General features: G+C 44.0%; 1 protein-coding gene across 3 annotated transcripts in view; it reads right to left on the reverse strand.

Moving 5' to 3' along the window:
* CADM2 (cell adhesion molecule 2) overlaps positions 1 to 14039 on the reverse strand; it is a 558258-nt gene extending 544219 nt beyond the window's left edge. For all 3 annotated transcript variants that reach the window (XM_033051285.1, XM_033051286.1, XM_033051284.1), the window contains exon 1: positions 13513 to 14039. In XM_033051285.1, coding sequence (XP_032907176.1) covers positions 13513 to 13573 — 61 coding nt within the window. In that variant the 5' untranslated portion in view covers positions 13574 to 14039. The remainder of the gene's footprint in view (positions 1 to 13512) is intronic.
* Between the last annotated feature and the right edge of the window lie 809 nt (positions 14040 to 14848).

Consider the following 14848-nt stretch of genomic DNA (forward strand, 5'->3'; position numbering starts at 1 on the left):
GGACACCTTTAATGCTTTTGGGATCACTGGGTTTCCCAGAACCCAAGCAGAAGAAAATAAAGATCACTTGTACCATATTTCCTCTGTTTTGAAATAATTATAATGCCCCTTTCTCTTCCTCAAATCTAAGGCTCAAGCAGCATCCATTTCCTAAAAGTTATTTTGGAGTGTTGCAGAATGTTGCAGAAATCACAGGACATTTTCATTGCACCAGGCTTAAATTAGATCCTTAGATAGCATTTGTAACTTAGAAAAATCAGTAAAACAACAGCAGCTCTGGTTCTAGCACCTCACTCCTTCCCATGCTCATGCTTGGCTGCTTTGAAACGAGTGGGTAGGTGCAGAAAGACTTATAAGTGGTCCTTCATTTATTTATTGACAGCCCATATCCAACACATAAATGATCAATTTTAGTGGTTTTGAATCACAACACTGGAAAAGAAGCAACTACTTATAATAAATTCTCTCAAATTCAGTCAAATATTTCTTTAGGAGGACACTTGCATATAGAAGGACTTGATTCAGGAGTCCAACACTTCCTGAGGAAAAGAGGAATATGCTGTAAAAATTAAGTGCTCACAATAAATGTGCTAATCCACAGGTCAAACTACAGGCTGTAGGAGAAAGTAGAAACTTCTGAAGGTAGCTGGTTTGACAATTTTCATTTTATAATACGCATTCAGAAATCATCTACCCACTTGTACCCAGTTAGAGCTAAGAACACTTAATCCATTAACACACCCCTTTTAAAAGTAAATAGTCTGCTAACCCATGCAAATCAAGCCACTGTCTCTGAGATGCAAATCTGCAACAAGCTCAGCACTGAAGTAACTCTGTCAGTGAGATTTATTTCTAGTTTTTTAATGGTACAAACCAAAAACACTCTACAGAGTCCATTACCACACAGAGCATAACAAAAGTTGACTCCTGCTTCAGAGCTAAGTATATTTGCTTGTCAGGAATTAAAAGGGTTTTTTTTGAAGTTATTTGTGAATTGGAGTTGGGTTTTCCTGTTGTTTTCCTGTTTCCAAAAATAAATTGAAACATCTTTTGGTGCTTGTCAAACATTGGAATAGCTACTCCTGTGACACTAACATCTCACAAAAATCAACATAAAATGAATTATTGCTTTTAACATTGTTAGGTATGAATTTGCAATTGTATGGGTATTGTTTGGATATTTGACTCAATCTCTAATTTGTGCCAAGTAAAAACATTTTTTGATTGTTCATTATTAAACATAAAGTACAAACCTAACTTTGTTTCAGATTCCACTCTGTATTGCAGCACTTCAGAAGGAATAGGGGAAACAAATTCCATGGAAAAGTGTTTTCACACTCCTCCATTAACAGCTGCAGCTTATTTTTTGAATAAGTAATGAAATGCTTAGAGCAAACACATTTATAACTCTGACCTAGCCAGAGCACATTTTCATTTCTTTTTCAATGCAGAAGTACATTTTCCCCTTATTTCTTTATCTTCCATCTGTTCTTTCAACATTTTAGTTTAAGCAGTGGTCAATGAGAGGCACTCTCTACCAAAGTGCTACACACTGGAGTTGGATTCTAATTAGACATTTATTATTCTGCTGCAACACTGAACACTAATAAAACAAATCTATCTCGATTCTAGGCAGTTCATTATAATCTAGCTTCACTATTTCCTATTGCAGCAGTAATGGCATTGAGACAAGAGAGTGATTAAAAATTTATATTTTTTGTAAATGGAATAAAACTTAATAAATTGGTTTTCTTGTTTAATTAATTGTGGTTTATATACTGCTACTACAGAATTACAACGAATTTCTCCCAGCAGTTATTGATGATCTCGATGTGCTGTTAGCAAATTAGTCCCAAAGTGTTTAAGAAACCAGCAATGGAAAAGGATTAAAAAGGTTCACACATCTAAACAAGCTAAACTGATTAAAACAAATAATCCTAAATAAAACACCAAGCAAAGAGTCTAAAAAGTTATTTGAATTAACTCAAAAGTCATTCTAACTGAAACTAAAAGTGTAACACCATGCTGAATAAAACTACACCATTTGTTCAAGGCAAAAGTTCTTTTCCATAAGTGCTGTATTGTGCAATTATTAGCTGTTAAAGTAGCATTCTTAATGAAATCTGAAACAATACCTTAATCTAGCATTTAAGACAGCTAAATTCATTTCTGAAAAGTAGTAGCCTGGTGTTCTCAGTCCATACTTAAGAATTCAGCTAAGCAACAAAGATGAAAGAACAGCACCACCTAGTTCTCTATTTAAAAGTTCCCAAATATCATCATCCATTGATTTATTTTTGTAATCTAAATTCACATATGTGTGTGTATTCTGCAATAAAATCTGTCACACTGCCACAGGAAACAATACTAGCAAGTTTGTCAGGAGTTATTAAAGCATCTGATGTAGATGCTTTACAAGGGTATGCTGTGGAAAAAAAAATCAACAAAAAAAAACCCCGAAACAATTTGCACATACAAGAATAGCAGAGACTTGCAATAATACAAATCTTGTTCTGAAGCACCAGAAACACAGGATGGATTGCTCATCTTTTCTTAATTCTACTCTTGGGACTATTTCCCTAATTTAGCCAAAACACTGTATTTGTATTGATTCCCCTGTACAGCAGCCTGAAACTTTATAGTGTGTACACGTGTTCCAGATACAAAAATATATTCATGATACAGACATCCCCAGAGCCTCAGTAGTGTGTTTAAAAAACTTAAAGCCGATTGTTTTACAATTACTTTTCTATTCTGCAAGCAGTAGAAGCCCTTTAGAAATAGGGTAGATATTTCAGGTGTTAGCTGAACCTTCCATGTCAAGAATTCCCTTTTCAGAGAATGAGTGGTGTGTGCATTGGGACAATACAGAATTTTACCAGGAGGGAAGAGCAGCACCTAAGAAGCTGCCTACTCCTACCATGCAAACATCTTACCCAAGCTGTAGTAGTGTGGCTGCCAATATTTAAATTTGATAAGCACATTACTACACATGCAGAGCAGTTATTCCATTTTTCTAGACATGCTAGATTTCCTAAGTGCCCACTCAGATCAGGAGTGGAACTGTATTTCTGTAGACATCTTCTGTTTTGACATTGATATTCATAAGTCATCTCCCATTTCTCACACTAATATACATTCCACTGGATTTTTCTCTAAGCCTCTAAATTGAAACAGAGCACAAATGACATTGATACTTTGAGTACTCTGGGTAGTACTGCATTCTCCAGTGAAATGACTTGTATTGTAACATTATAGAGCAAATGGGAGTTAACTGCACCTAGAAAGTGCTTTAGCTGCATTTGAATGAAATGCTCAAATCAAGCAATTGATTTCTCTTAACTCAGATTGAGGAAAATTAAATGGGGCTACGTTGAAATGCTCTCATGCTGTACATTTGTACCAATCTGCAGAAATTCATCCCAATTCCTGGTTTTCCTATGGCGACTTTTGAACTATTTTCAGCTCTCATATTTGCCCTGTCCTGCTTATGCCTGCAGGAAGTCTTCTATGCTTTATTGATGCAAAAAAAAAAAAAATCAGGTGAATGGACAAAAGACACTGGAACTTTATGACCACCCCTGTAAAAAAACGTTTGCAACTGGTGTCCCTGAAGGAGGAAGGCTCCAGTGCTAGGGAGTGATTCCCACTGGCTCTCCTCACCTCTGTCACTGCACATTTGAGGAAGGCAGAATAAAACACTAATAATTACAAATAAAACAAAATCAAAACAAACCCCAAAAAACAAAACAAATAAACAAACAAAAAAAATTAAAAAGAAAAAATAATTCTAAGCCTGCTATCACATCCACAAAGTAGGAAGATGGATGTCCTCTCAGAATGCACTTCCCCAAAAATCTTGACTCGTTTCATTCCAGATCCTGTGGAGAGGAAGAGGTGGAAAATCCCAGCAGGAGACAGGTGAAAAGTCCCACTGCACCCTGCAAACCTGCAGGGGTGTGTCCCAGCCTGATCTTCACAGATGTCTTGGTCTTTCTCAGCAAAGGCTTCTGTGTTAAGTCCAGAAGGATGTTTTGTTCCTAGAGAACACGAGCTGTGCACATGCCCTGTCCTCCATCCATCCACATCCCCACGGATCATCCGTGAAGGCGCTGCCCTGGCACAGCTCACTCCTTGCAGAATTGACACATCAATGTAAACAGATTAGACAGGATCCAAATTTGAGGCCTTTATCCTCACAATCTTAAGAAAGCAAATCCCTCATGCATACAGAGCAGGGCTACTGCTGTTTCTCTACCATAAGCCTTGAGGCAGCAAGCAGAAGGAAAAAAAAAATATTTTTTTTTTTCTTGGCAGGTATCCTGGGCAGACAAGGCCTAGAGGGAGATTACTCTGCATTCATCTGTGACCAGCCAGTCATGTATTTTGAAATTTATTTCTGAAGATATTTACTTTCTTAAAAAAGATCAAATTATATGTTTGTAACAAACAACTAAAAGAAAAAAATAAAATAATAAAAAAGCCTGTGGTATTAATTCTAAACAAAAACTTTTAATTTGTTTACTTGAAATGATAAAGACTACAAGATTCTGTTTTCCTGTTGGGATTTATGGGATATTTGAGCTTGCAACAGACACAGTCTAATGAGCACTAAGTGCATCTGCACTTCCAAATCCTGAGGTATAGATATCACAGTAAATGAAGACTATCTTTTATTGCACATGTTCAACTGCCTTCTTTATCCAGATTTCCTGTTATTCCATTTTGCATCAGATCAGGAAGAAAATGTCCTTTTGCAGAACAGAAGTATCACTTCTTTTTCTAACAGACAAAAGCAGATCTGTACAAAATCTGGCATTAGTCTTTCTCTCAAAATCCAAAGACAGCTTGGGAAATTCTACAACCTCACTGAATTTGTGCTCAAAAATACAACACCTCCTCCCACCCCCAGATATTCCTTCCATAAAATACATAAAAGATAGTCACTTAAAACAATGTTATATTCCAAGTTATTTTGCAATTGCATTAATCTAATGTGCTAAGCATATGTGAAAGTCCCATAAATAAGTCCACAAGCCAGTGAGGTTTTTTATCTCTCATAAATAAAAACAAATGGCCCATATATTTCTATTGATTATATGCTTTTCCAGTGGCTCCCAAATTCACCATTCAGAATGCAGCAAAACAGTAACGATTTATAATTTGGAAAGAAAAAAGGATGGCTTAGGAAGCTGAAAATATTTTAATTTTATTCTGATCCAATTCTAAAACTCAGGCTTATTTTAAGTTTTGTGAGCTTTGGACCATTCTTTAAGGAATGAATGAGGTTTATTCAGTCTAAAAATGGTATGAATCTTGCATTTTGCACACCAAAGAGAAGCATTAACCAGAAGTTTGTAAACCACAAACTTTACATCTACTGCAGAGAGATATGCCACATGCTTGATAAAAAAATCCATATAATAAGAAGAATGGCAAATAGTTCTGAAGAAGATGAGCAAATAGTCAAGGTTCTAACCCATGCTGAATTACTTATCCCCTGCCTTTGCTCAAAACCACACCATCTTGATTGTGTTTATTTAAGCAGCAGTCAAGATATGCCCTAAGACATGTTAGACTGAGGACTCCAGCCTTTAGAGAGACCACAGTATTTAAAGATAATTCACTGCTAATTTGGTTTTACACCAAAAGATGAGACACTTTTTTACTATACAATGTCCTGTCAATTGTCTGACTTGATATCTAAGTTCTGAAAAGCTCTTAAGTGTTAGGTGCTGCCACTTTTACTACAGTTGATTTTAAGTTAAAATTGAAGGGATTCCCCTTTGACTGCGCACATATAATTTGTCATAAACCACAATCATCACTGAACAAGATGGCACTTCTATCTTCCTCCATATCAGTCCAAATCTCATCTATTTTTTGTAGGGTTACAAGGCTACATGATACAAGCCCAAAGACATCAGTAACATTATTAGAAACCTGCAATGGTGATGTTAAAAATTGTAAAGTTAAGAGAAAACTACAATGCCAAGATGTTTCACATGTCATTTAAGAATTGCATGTTAGTTTGATGTTTCTTCCAAAGACAAGAAGTTCTTTCATTCCCACTATTATCTTAGTTGTTAACAAAAGAATTCACATAAATGGAATACTTCAGTATATTATGCCATTTGATGGCCTGTCACAGATTTGGGATACTTTGTTAATCCTTGATTAGTAATCACTTTAGTGAGTAATATTTCTAGTCACTGCATTTATTCCCCAATTTGCAAATGGCTGCATTTTGATTCTTTTGTGTACTTGAAGACATTAAAAAATCTCATTCCGTTGAAAGAAATTCAAGAGTGAAAATAAGTGTTTTCATTTATCAAATAAAGTCTTACTTTCTCTGTATAAACTGTGCAAATCAATGGAGAATTCTTCACTGTTCTCCAGTGTACCACAATAAAGCACCAACTAGCATGCCAAGATTTAAACCTCACTTATAAAAACATATTAACACTCAGGGAAGAAAAAAAGAAAAGACTTTAAAAGGGAAAGATATAAAATGAACTTGCCAGAACATAATTTTTACAATCTTTTAATTAAAATGAATTTGATTGCTTCTGTTTCAACTAGCACAGCTTTCCCCCTGGTTGGGGACTAACCAGAACAGCCTTCCTGCCTTATAGCATAGCAGGAATAAAAGCAGGTCAAGTTACACTGTTAATCCAGCAGATGTAGGTCAGTTTGGGATAAATATCGGAACAGACAGAAAATACCACAGTGCCCGTGCCTACTACAACTGCTGCTGTGAAGTAATTTGGTCTTGCTCTCTTCAGAGCTGTCAGTCAGTGGCAGTTCCTGAATCTCCTCTGCTGAAATTTGGGAAAAAAGAGAGTTTTAAGACTCCAATGGGTCTGTGCTGCCTATTCAGCTTCTGCCAGAAGAAGCAGCAATAATGCAGTGCATCATATATTGATGTTATAAATCTTCATAAATGGTCACAAATTATTTTTGCATGTAGCAGCAGACTCTGGTTCCTTCACCTCAAGTTTTGTAATTGAATTACCAGGATTGGAACCATTGTTTGATTAATACCGTGGCATATAAGAGATTTAAAGTATCACCAGGATGCTTTTACCTCTAACATAACAAAGCAGTCTCTCCTGCACTATCCTTCCCACAAAGATGATGACACAGGGAATATCAAAGCTATTTAAACAACCACCATGCTGGATTTGTGATGATACATGCTGTGTTACAAAAAACCTAAACCTTGCCAACTCCATTCACACAACAAAGGAAAAGCTGTAGAGTAGTTCAGGAATGTATCTCCACATGAACAAAACTTATACAGCAAAATTTTCAGCTCTGAAAGAATTTGAGGGGTTTGCACTGAGGAATATACATTATAATTATTTTTTCTGAAACTGAAGAGCAGCTGCCTATGGACAGATAATAATCTTTATCAGCTACAGAAAAAAAAGGGTAAATCTAAATTGAGTATTACAAAAGAGAAAGAAAAAGATAAATGCATGAATTTACAATAATGTAAGAGTATATTAAAATTGATTTGCTGCTACTTAAAATGCAAAAGTTATAAAAGCACTCACACTCTCCAAAAGCCATTTGATTAAACTAGAAAGCAATAAACACAACTCAACTCACTGTTGGGATGAAAATGTCTTTCCCTCAAAAATCTCAAACTTGTCAAGACAGCACAAGCATTCCTAAATTAGACTTACAAAGGTCCCAAGATCTCTATTTTGCAAATAAAAGAATAGCAAAGGATTTTTCACATTTACAGATTTAAGGGAAAGGAGATGGGACAATAGGTAGGCCACCTACATTGTTCACTAAACCCTCTGTGCCTGCTCCAAGCTCCACATGCCAGGAAGTCCTACACACCAAACTCTAGCATAAAAGGAGAGCACTGGAAGAACAGCTACACAGCCCCCAGTGTTTTGTCACTGAAATAAATGTTCTCTCCTTCTTTCAACCCCCTTAGGATGCTATTACCACAGTGTCTTATGCATTGATATTTAAAGCATCCATCCTGAGCTTAGCATGCATTACATAAGAGAAACCACAAACATTTGAGCTTTGTCTTTAATTTTCATCTATAAAATGAAGAGAAAATATCTTGAAATAGGTTCAGAGGGGGTAAGGGGGCAGAAAGGAGAAAAAACCCACAACCTTAAGAACCCTTGCAAAGATACCCACATTCATTGAAAATACTCAGTTCTTTCCAAAATGTTTTCATTATGTAGAAGGATAATTGTTCAAGGGGAAATTCCTGAGAGAAATCATGATTTTACAATTTATTCCTTGCCATTGGAACATGATATTTGCCTTTCTTCCTTTCAAATACACCTAAAAACTCCTTGGGAAGAAGGGATATGCTCATTAAGATCATGCTTAATATCGATGCAATCCCAGAGGACACACACACACTAAACTGTGTCGAGTAGTTTTACCATTCTGCATTTGTTTCAGGAATGGATTTTTAAAAGCATATCAGTGGCATTCTCTCTACAGAAGACCCTGTATTGCTTTGAGAGGGCCAAACTTTTGAGAGTTTCTGCCTGCTGTTCAACTCAATTAAAATAGAATTGAGGTAATCCTTCTTTCTATTGGAGCAGGTATTAAGAAAATGACAACATCTCCTATTTCTACATTTTTAAGTATTAGATGGAGAGGGAGTCACTAATCCAGTTCAGTCAACCCCACTCTGGTGGGTTATACTGCTGCTCTTTTGGCAAGCACCTGATGTCCACATCCTTACCATGCATAGCTGCTGTTACCAGTTATATAATCAACATTTGTAATGCACAAGAGAGAAAAAGGAAGAAAAAAACCACAGAAATCAAAACCTCCTCAAAATCCAAGCTTCAATTTACATGCCAATACTTAAAAGAATAACTCCTATTAAGAGAATAATTCATTGGTGGAAAGAGTAAGGGTAATCTCATTCAACACATTTTGTCAATAGTAGGATCAGGCCAGAGGGATGAGAAAGCTAATTATGACAACTAAGGCTTCTATAATAATAAACTATAACTTAGAGACATTTGCAGTACATTATCATGGAATTGGAACTGACAAGTAAATTCAAAAGCAGAGGCAGATTGGCTGTTCTACGTTTCTGAAATAAAAAAGAAAAAAACAAAAGAACAAAATTAACAGGGAAGGAGACAAGAAAAATGTAGTTGCTTCAACAGAGGTGTTTCTGTTTATCATTATTTCCATGGAGTTACCTCTTTGGTGACAAACATCAAAACTGTTTACTGTTGATTTGATGGTAGAAACTTGATAAATACTCTGAGTGCGAGAGTGATAAATATTTGAGCGAGTAATCCCTATTCATGTACTCCACAGGGAAGTTCTAGGACACCATCAATGGGAATCTGGATTGTTTAGTTACTTCATGTTCTAAACCTGAACTGCTATAGGATGACTATCAATAAAAAAAACCATGAAGAAATCAAGCAAAATAATTAATAAAATATGAACTAGCCTGAGAACTAAGCAGCTAATAACCTACCAAGCCTTGGTTAGATTGATGGAAATCATATAAAGACAGACACCATCAAGCAGAGTCAAAAATTTCACGTTCCAACTTGTGTCTAAAATATTCCACACAGAGACTGTACTACAACTGCTGCATTTTATTATGTCACTGTGCATGCCCTCACAGTACCTACAGAATTAAAACTACATGCATTTGACTCGCTGAACACTGTATTAGCATATGAACGCCTAGCTGTCAAGACAACCCCTGTGCAGGCAGCCTTGGGTTGCCAAGGTTTTCCGCTAACAGAAACCCAAGTGAAAATTCAAAACAAAGTCTAAATACACAAGATACTGAGTAACGTGCAACAACTTCATCTTAAATCAGCTTAGACGATCTCATAAGTAGTCATATCCATGTTTGTCCAGGTTTGTTTGCATTTCTTTTTTATTCTGCTTGTAACAGGTCTGGGCTAACGAAAAGTCTCACCCGCAAGCAATTACCTGTCTTGGTTGATTTGTTGCATCAGTGGCCACAGTTTCTGACAAAATTTGAAGAGCCTCTACATTATTTTCATTGGTAGACAAGGTTGCAAGCATTTGAAGTGTCTGAAGCAACCACACTGAGAAGATTTGCCCAGTGTTGGCAAAATCTTGGGAGTGGATCGTTTGCTCCCACACATGGCACTATCCAGTGCCTTCTCGGAGCCGAGCACATTAAGGCATTAGATGCCATTTGCATTATCACACAGCAGGGGGCTACAGCAGCTACAATTCCAGGATAATCCTAACCTGTGTCTGTATCCTGTGAATCCAGCAGAACTACTTTTATTGTTACAGTTTCTCACGTGGTGACTCTTGACAGTAACGAGCTTACTCGGCAGGTTGCATAAATACAGCTCAGACGAAACATTCGAGTCATTCCAAAAACATGATCCCCTACAACTGTTAAATTTTGTCTAAGACTACAGACATGAAGTCAAAAGACAATCAGAATGAAAAAAAAAAATAAAAAAGCAGTCAGACTGGCTGTAAACATAAATAACAGGTTAAACTCCTGGGACATCATTTAAGTGCTCCAGGCTCATTACAGCACACAAGTTAAGGACAGAAGCAGCCAGAGATGCCACTATTTTCACAGCAAATGCTGGAGAGGGCAGAGCAGACAAATACAGTCCCTAAACCCAGCTGACAAACTGCTTCCTAGCTCCACATGTTATTACTCCCTCTCCCACCTCCATCTCTCCCCTTTTTCAGTAAGTAGTTGACACTGGGCTCTTCTACTTCTTGTGTGCCTCCTCTCTGGAGAGGCTGCTTGCTGCTAGTGCTATTCCATGCACAAGCTGAGAAGCATTATTCTATGTCCTCTTCCCTCAGCTGATGCTTCATCAATACTCAGGACAGATTCCTTCAGTAAGTCTCTCCACAGATCTTGCCAGAAAGGCAAACTTCCATACAGGACACATGACAGCTTGACTCTTTGTCACCTTGTCTTTAATTAGGTTCAGTTTCACCAACAAAAGCCATCGGTAATTACAGTTCAGAAGTGCTTTGGATCCTCAGGACAGAGATGTTATTCCCATCAGAACTGGCAGAAAAACCTGCATGGCCCACAAACAGAAAACTGGAGGAATCTAATAAATTGAGCCACTTCACAATACAGTTTGGGGAAGTAAATCAAGCCAACAGGAAAAACTACTTCTAAATGCAGTTATTAAGCTATCAACAAGAAATGTATCTAATGGTAACTCTATCTGCTACTTCTGTCAAAATAAATGGCAGAAACTGAGAGAACAACATTTACGAAGTTGCACTTTAAGGTGGACTGAAAGAATGTGATATTCTGTTGGATATAGTTGCCACTGAGTCTTACAGAATATATTCACTCATCTCCTCCATTCTCCTTTACCTTAGGAAACAAGGGCTGGAGAAATTACTTGCTCTCACTTCTGCCTGAGTGTTACAGGTTCTTTATATCCCCTTGAAAGAACACTCTGCTGAAGTGTGGTACACAAAAAGCCTAAGTATCTCTGATTGAAGTTTTTAATCAGGAGCTGAAAAAATAACTGAAGAGAGGGGAGAGGTTTTACACACGCAGAGGGCAAGCTGGGTAATGTGTTAAGCATCACTTTTCCCCATCTGCAAGGACAGGCCCAGCCTGGTTATTTTCACACAGTCACAGTCGGATCTGTATTACACCCCGTTCCTTGCAACACGTTTTTTACCTGATGCAGTTCACAGAGTTACATTCTGCCTGGCACGCTCCCTAAACTGCAGTGAAAGACATCACTGTTTTTAATCACTGGTTTACTCTCAAAGCTGCGCCGCGCTGAATGCGGCTGATTGCATCTTAGGAAAGATCAAATCATCCTCCTCCAGCAGCAACCCCGATTTTATTGGTGACAGAAAGTCAGTCCAGAGGCTTCCCACCCCCAGCTCCTTTGCAGGGCAATGAATTGACAATTCACAGGGAAATGTAAAAGGCAGAGAGGAGCCAGCCCCCAGGTGCAGCGCGCCGCACATGCCCCCATAAATAATCCTGCGGAGCAGCAACACAGCAGCTCCTTGTGCGGTGACGTACCGGGCAACCCATAAACATCGGGAAAGAACACAAATTATCCGCCCGACGGACCCGTCCTTCGCAGTTGCCCAGCGCACTCCCTTCCCTTGCCATTCCTTCTCTCGTCCTCAGCCGGGAACTTCCCGGCGAGGTGGAGCGGGGGCACTCGTGGGGGGTCTGGAGCAGGGGATGGCAGGGGGGTGAGGCTCCCGTGTTTCGGGAACCCGGGCGGCTGCCTGTGCCCCCGCTCCGGGCTGCCAGCCGCGGCTCCCTCCGGAGAGATCGCCCGACACATGACGCAGCCATGTGAAACGCGAAATATATTAAACTTGACGTGAAATGGCATGACGGAGGCGAGCTGGGGGGAAAAAAAAAAAAAAAAAAGGAAAGGAAAAAAAAAAATCTACAAGGCTACTTAGTTCAATTGACTCTTCGCTTCTCATTCCCACACCGCACGCCGAGCGAGGGAAGGGATGGGAGATACCCCTCCGGTCCCCCGAATCCTCCCGGAGGAGCGGGGACCGGCAGCGAGTTCCAGCGGGGTGGCTCCCCGGCCCCCTCCGCACCCCCGAACCGCGGGGCCGCCGCCCGCTCCCCGAATTCCAGCACCGCGGGGTCCCCCCGAGCGGGGTGCCCGGGGGGGAGGCTCCGCCATCCCGGGAGCGAGGGGCCAAACTCCCGGCGGCAGCGCAGCGGGCTCGGCCGCCGCTGGAGCGGGAGAGGTCTGGGGGAAGCTCCCCGCAGGCAGCCGCGGCGGGCGGGCACCTCGCGGGGCTTCCCTGCGGCGGCCGCTCCATCCCACTTGGCCGGATCACGGGAACGAGGGGGGGAGCGGCGGCGGGAGGAGGGAGAGGGGAATGCATCCAGCCTGGAAACTAGCTGCAGGATGAGCCGCCTGGAGCAGGATGGCGAAGGGATCCGCCGCTGAGCCCCCGGCTCATCCGATTACCATGCGTGCACATCGGAGGGCTCGCACACGGACACGCGCGGCCGGCGGCGGCGCAGCGAGGCGCGGGCACCCCCCCATCCCGCCGGGGGGGCCCGGCTGGAGCCCGCAGCCCGCCTGGAGCCCGCAGCCCGCCTGGAGCCCGCACGCTTCCCCGGGATGTTGTTGCGGCGCACACGCCGCTGCTGCGGCTGCACTCGCACTTTCGGGGGCACGTTCGCGGCGGTGACGGCGAGCCCGAGGGGCGGCTGCGGGGGCCGGCGAGCGGCTGTCGGTGGCGGCGGGGTGGTGGGGAGGTGGGGGAAGAAACGCGGAGGGCGAAGGAGGACGGGCAGAGGCTGGCGAGGGATGAGCAGCAAGGGTTAACAGCCGTGCGGCGCTTCAGCGCTGGATAGCGCTACCCGAGCGGGAGGCTGGGGGCGCACGGCGAGGGAGGGAGCGGGTCAGGAGTGGGGTGGGGGGGAAATCTGGGATGCCCCGGGCCGCGGCGGTGCCTCCCCGGCGTCCCTCCCTCCCCGCGCGTGGGGCAGGGGTGGGGAGGAGGCGGTACCTTGTACGAGGATCCCGCAGAGGCTGTAGAAGCGCAGGAGCGCGCCGGGCTTCAGCCGCATCCTGGGGGCTCCCCTCGGGCTGGGTGGGCGCCAGGCACGCAGATCCGCAGCCTCCCGCCGCTCCGCTCTCCGGGCGCTTCCTTCCCCCCGCAGGAGCCGCCGCCGCCGCCGCCTCCGCCGCAGTGTCTCCCTCGCTGTATCCAGTGGGGTGAGGAGGAGGAGGACGAGGAGGAGGACCAGGGTCGCGGGGGTGGATTGGGGAGGGAGGAGGAGGAGGAAAGAGCGGCTCTCTCCGCTGGCTCCGGCGCTGCTGGGCAGGTTCAGGTTCCCACCGCGGAGCGGTGCCAGGTGCCCCCGCTGGCTCCCCTTGTCCCTGCCGGCGCGTCCGTCCGTCCCTCCGCTCGCCTGTGCCGGGCTGTCCCGTGCCGTGCCGCCGCGGGGGCGGAGGCGGGGAGGGAGGGGGGGATGCGCAGGGGCTCCGCTCCCGCTCCGCTCCAGCCGCTTCCCGGCGAGAGACACAAGGGCAACCTCCGCTCGCCCCGCCCCTTTCTGCGCCCGGCCCCGCCCCCGGCCCCGCCCTCCCGCCACACCCCGGCCCTCCCTGCGCCGCGGCCACGCCCCCGCCCCGCTACCTTTGGCCACGCCCCCTCCGGCCCGGCCCCGCCCCTCACGCCCCGCCCCGCCCCTCTGTCGGGCGCGTGACTGGCGCGGGACGCTGCCCAATAGCAGCTGCCGGAGCAGGCCGGACGACCAATGAGAAACCGCGTTAGGAACCCGGGGGCGTGTCCCGGGCCAGGCGTGCCTCGCGCGCCGCTGAGTGACAGCCGCTCTGAGCCAATCGCGGGGAGCGGCGGCCGCGGGGCGGTACCGCAGCCAATGGGTGGCCAGAGCGGCGGGGCGGGGCCGGAGCGGCGGGGGCGGGGCCGGAGCGGGCGCTGTCCAGGGCCGGTGCTGAAGCGGCGGCGGCGGCGCCGGGCGGGAGCGCCGCGGGACGCGGGCCCGGCCCGGGGCTCGGCGAGGGACTCGGCCCCTTCGGCCGGCCCCTGCCCAAAGCCCCTTCTCCTCCCTCTGCTTTTCCTCCCCGAAAACGCGGATAAAAGAAGGGCTGGCTGCGTCTCCGTGCTGGTGGGAGCGAACCGCGTGCAGGTGCCTTGAGCGGCGGCGATGAGATGGGCCCCGAGGAATGGCAATAATAAAGAGCTCCCCGGACTGTTTGTGCTGCTGTCCAGACTCTGCCTGGCGTGGAGGAAGCTTTTCCTTTGGAGGGTTTCTTGGGGGGGCTGGTGGCATTCGGCTCAAGGTCCGGAATTGCTTGTGTAGCTAAAGATAAAGCAG

Source organism: Catharus ustulatus, chromosome 2 (genome assembly GCF_009819885.2).
Source record: "Catharus ustulatus isolate bCatUst1 chromosome 2, bCatUst1.pri.v2, whole genome shotgun sequence".
NCBI lineage: Eukaryota > Metazoa > Chordata > Aves > Passeriformes > Turdidae > Catharus > Catharus ustulatus.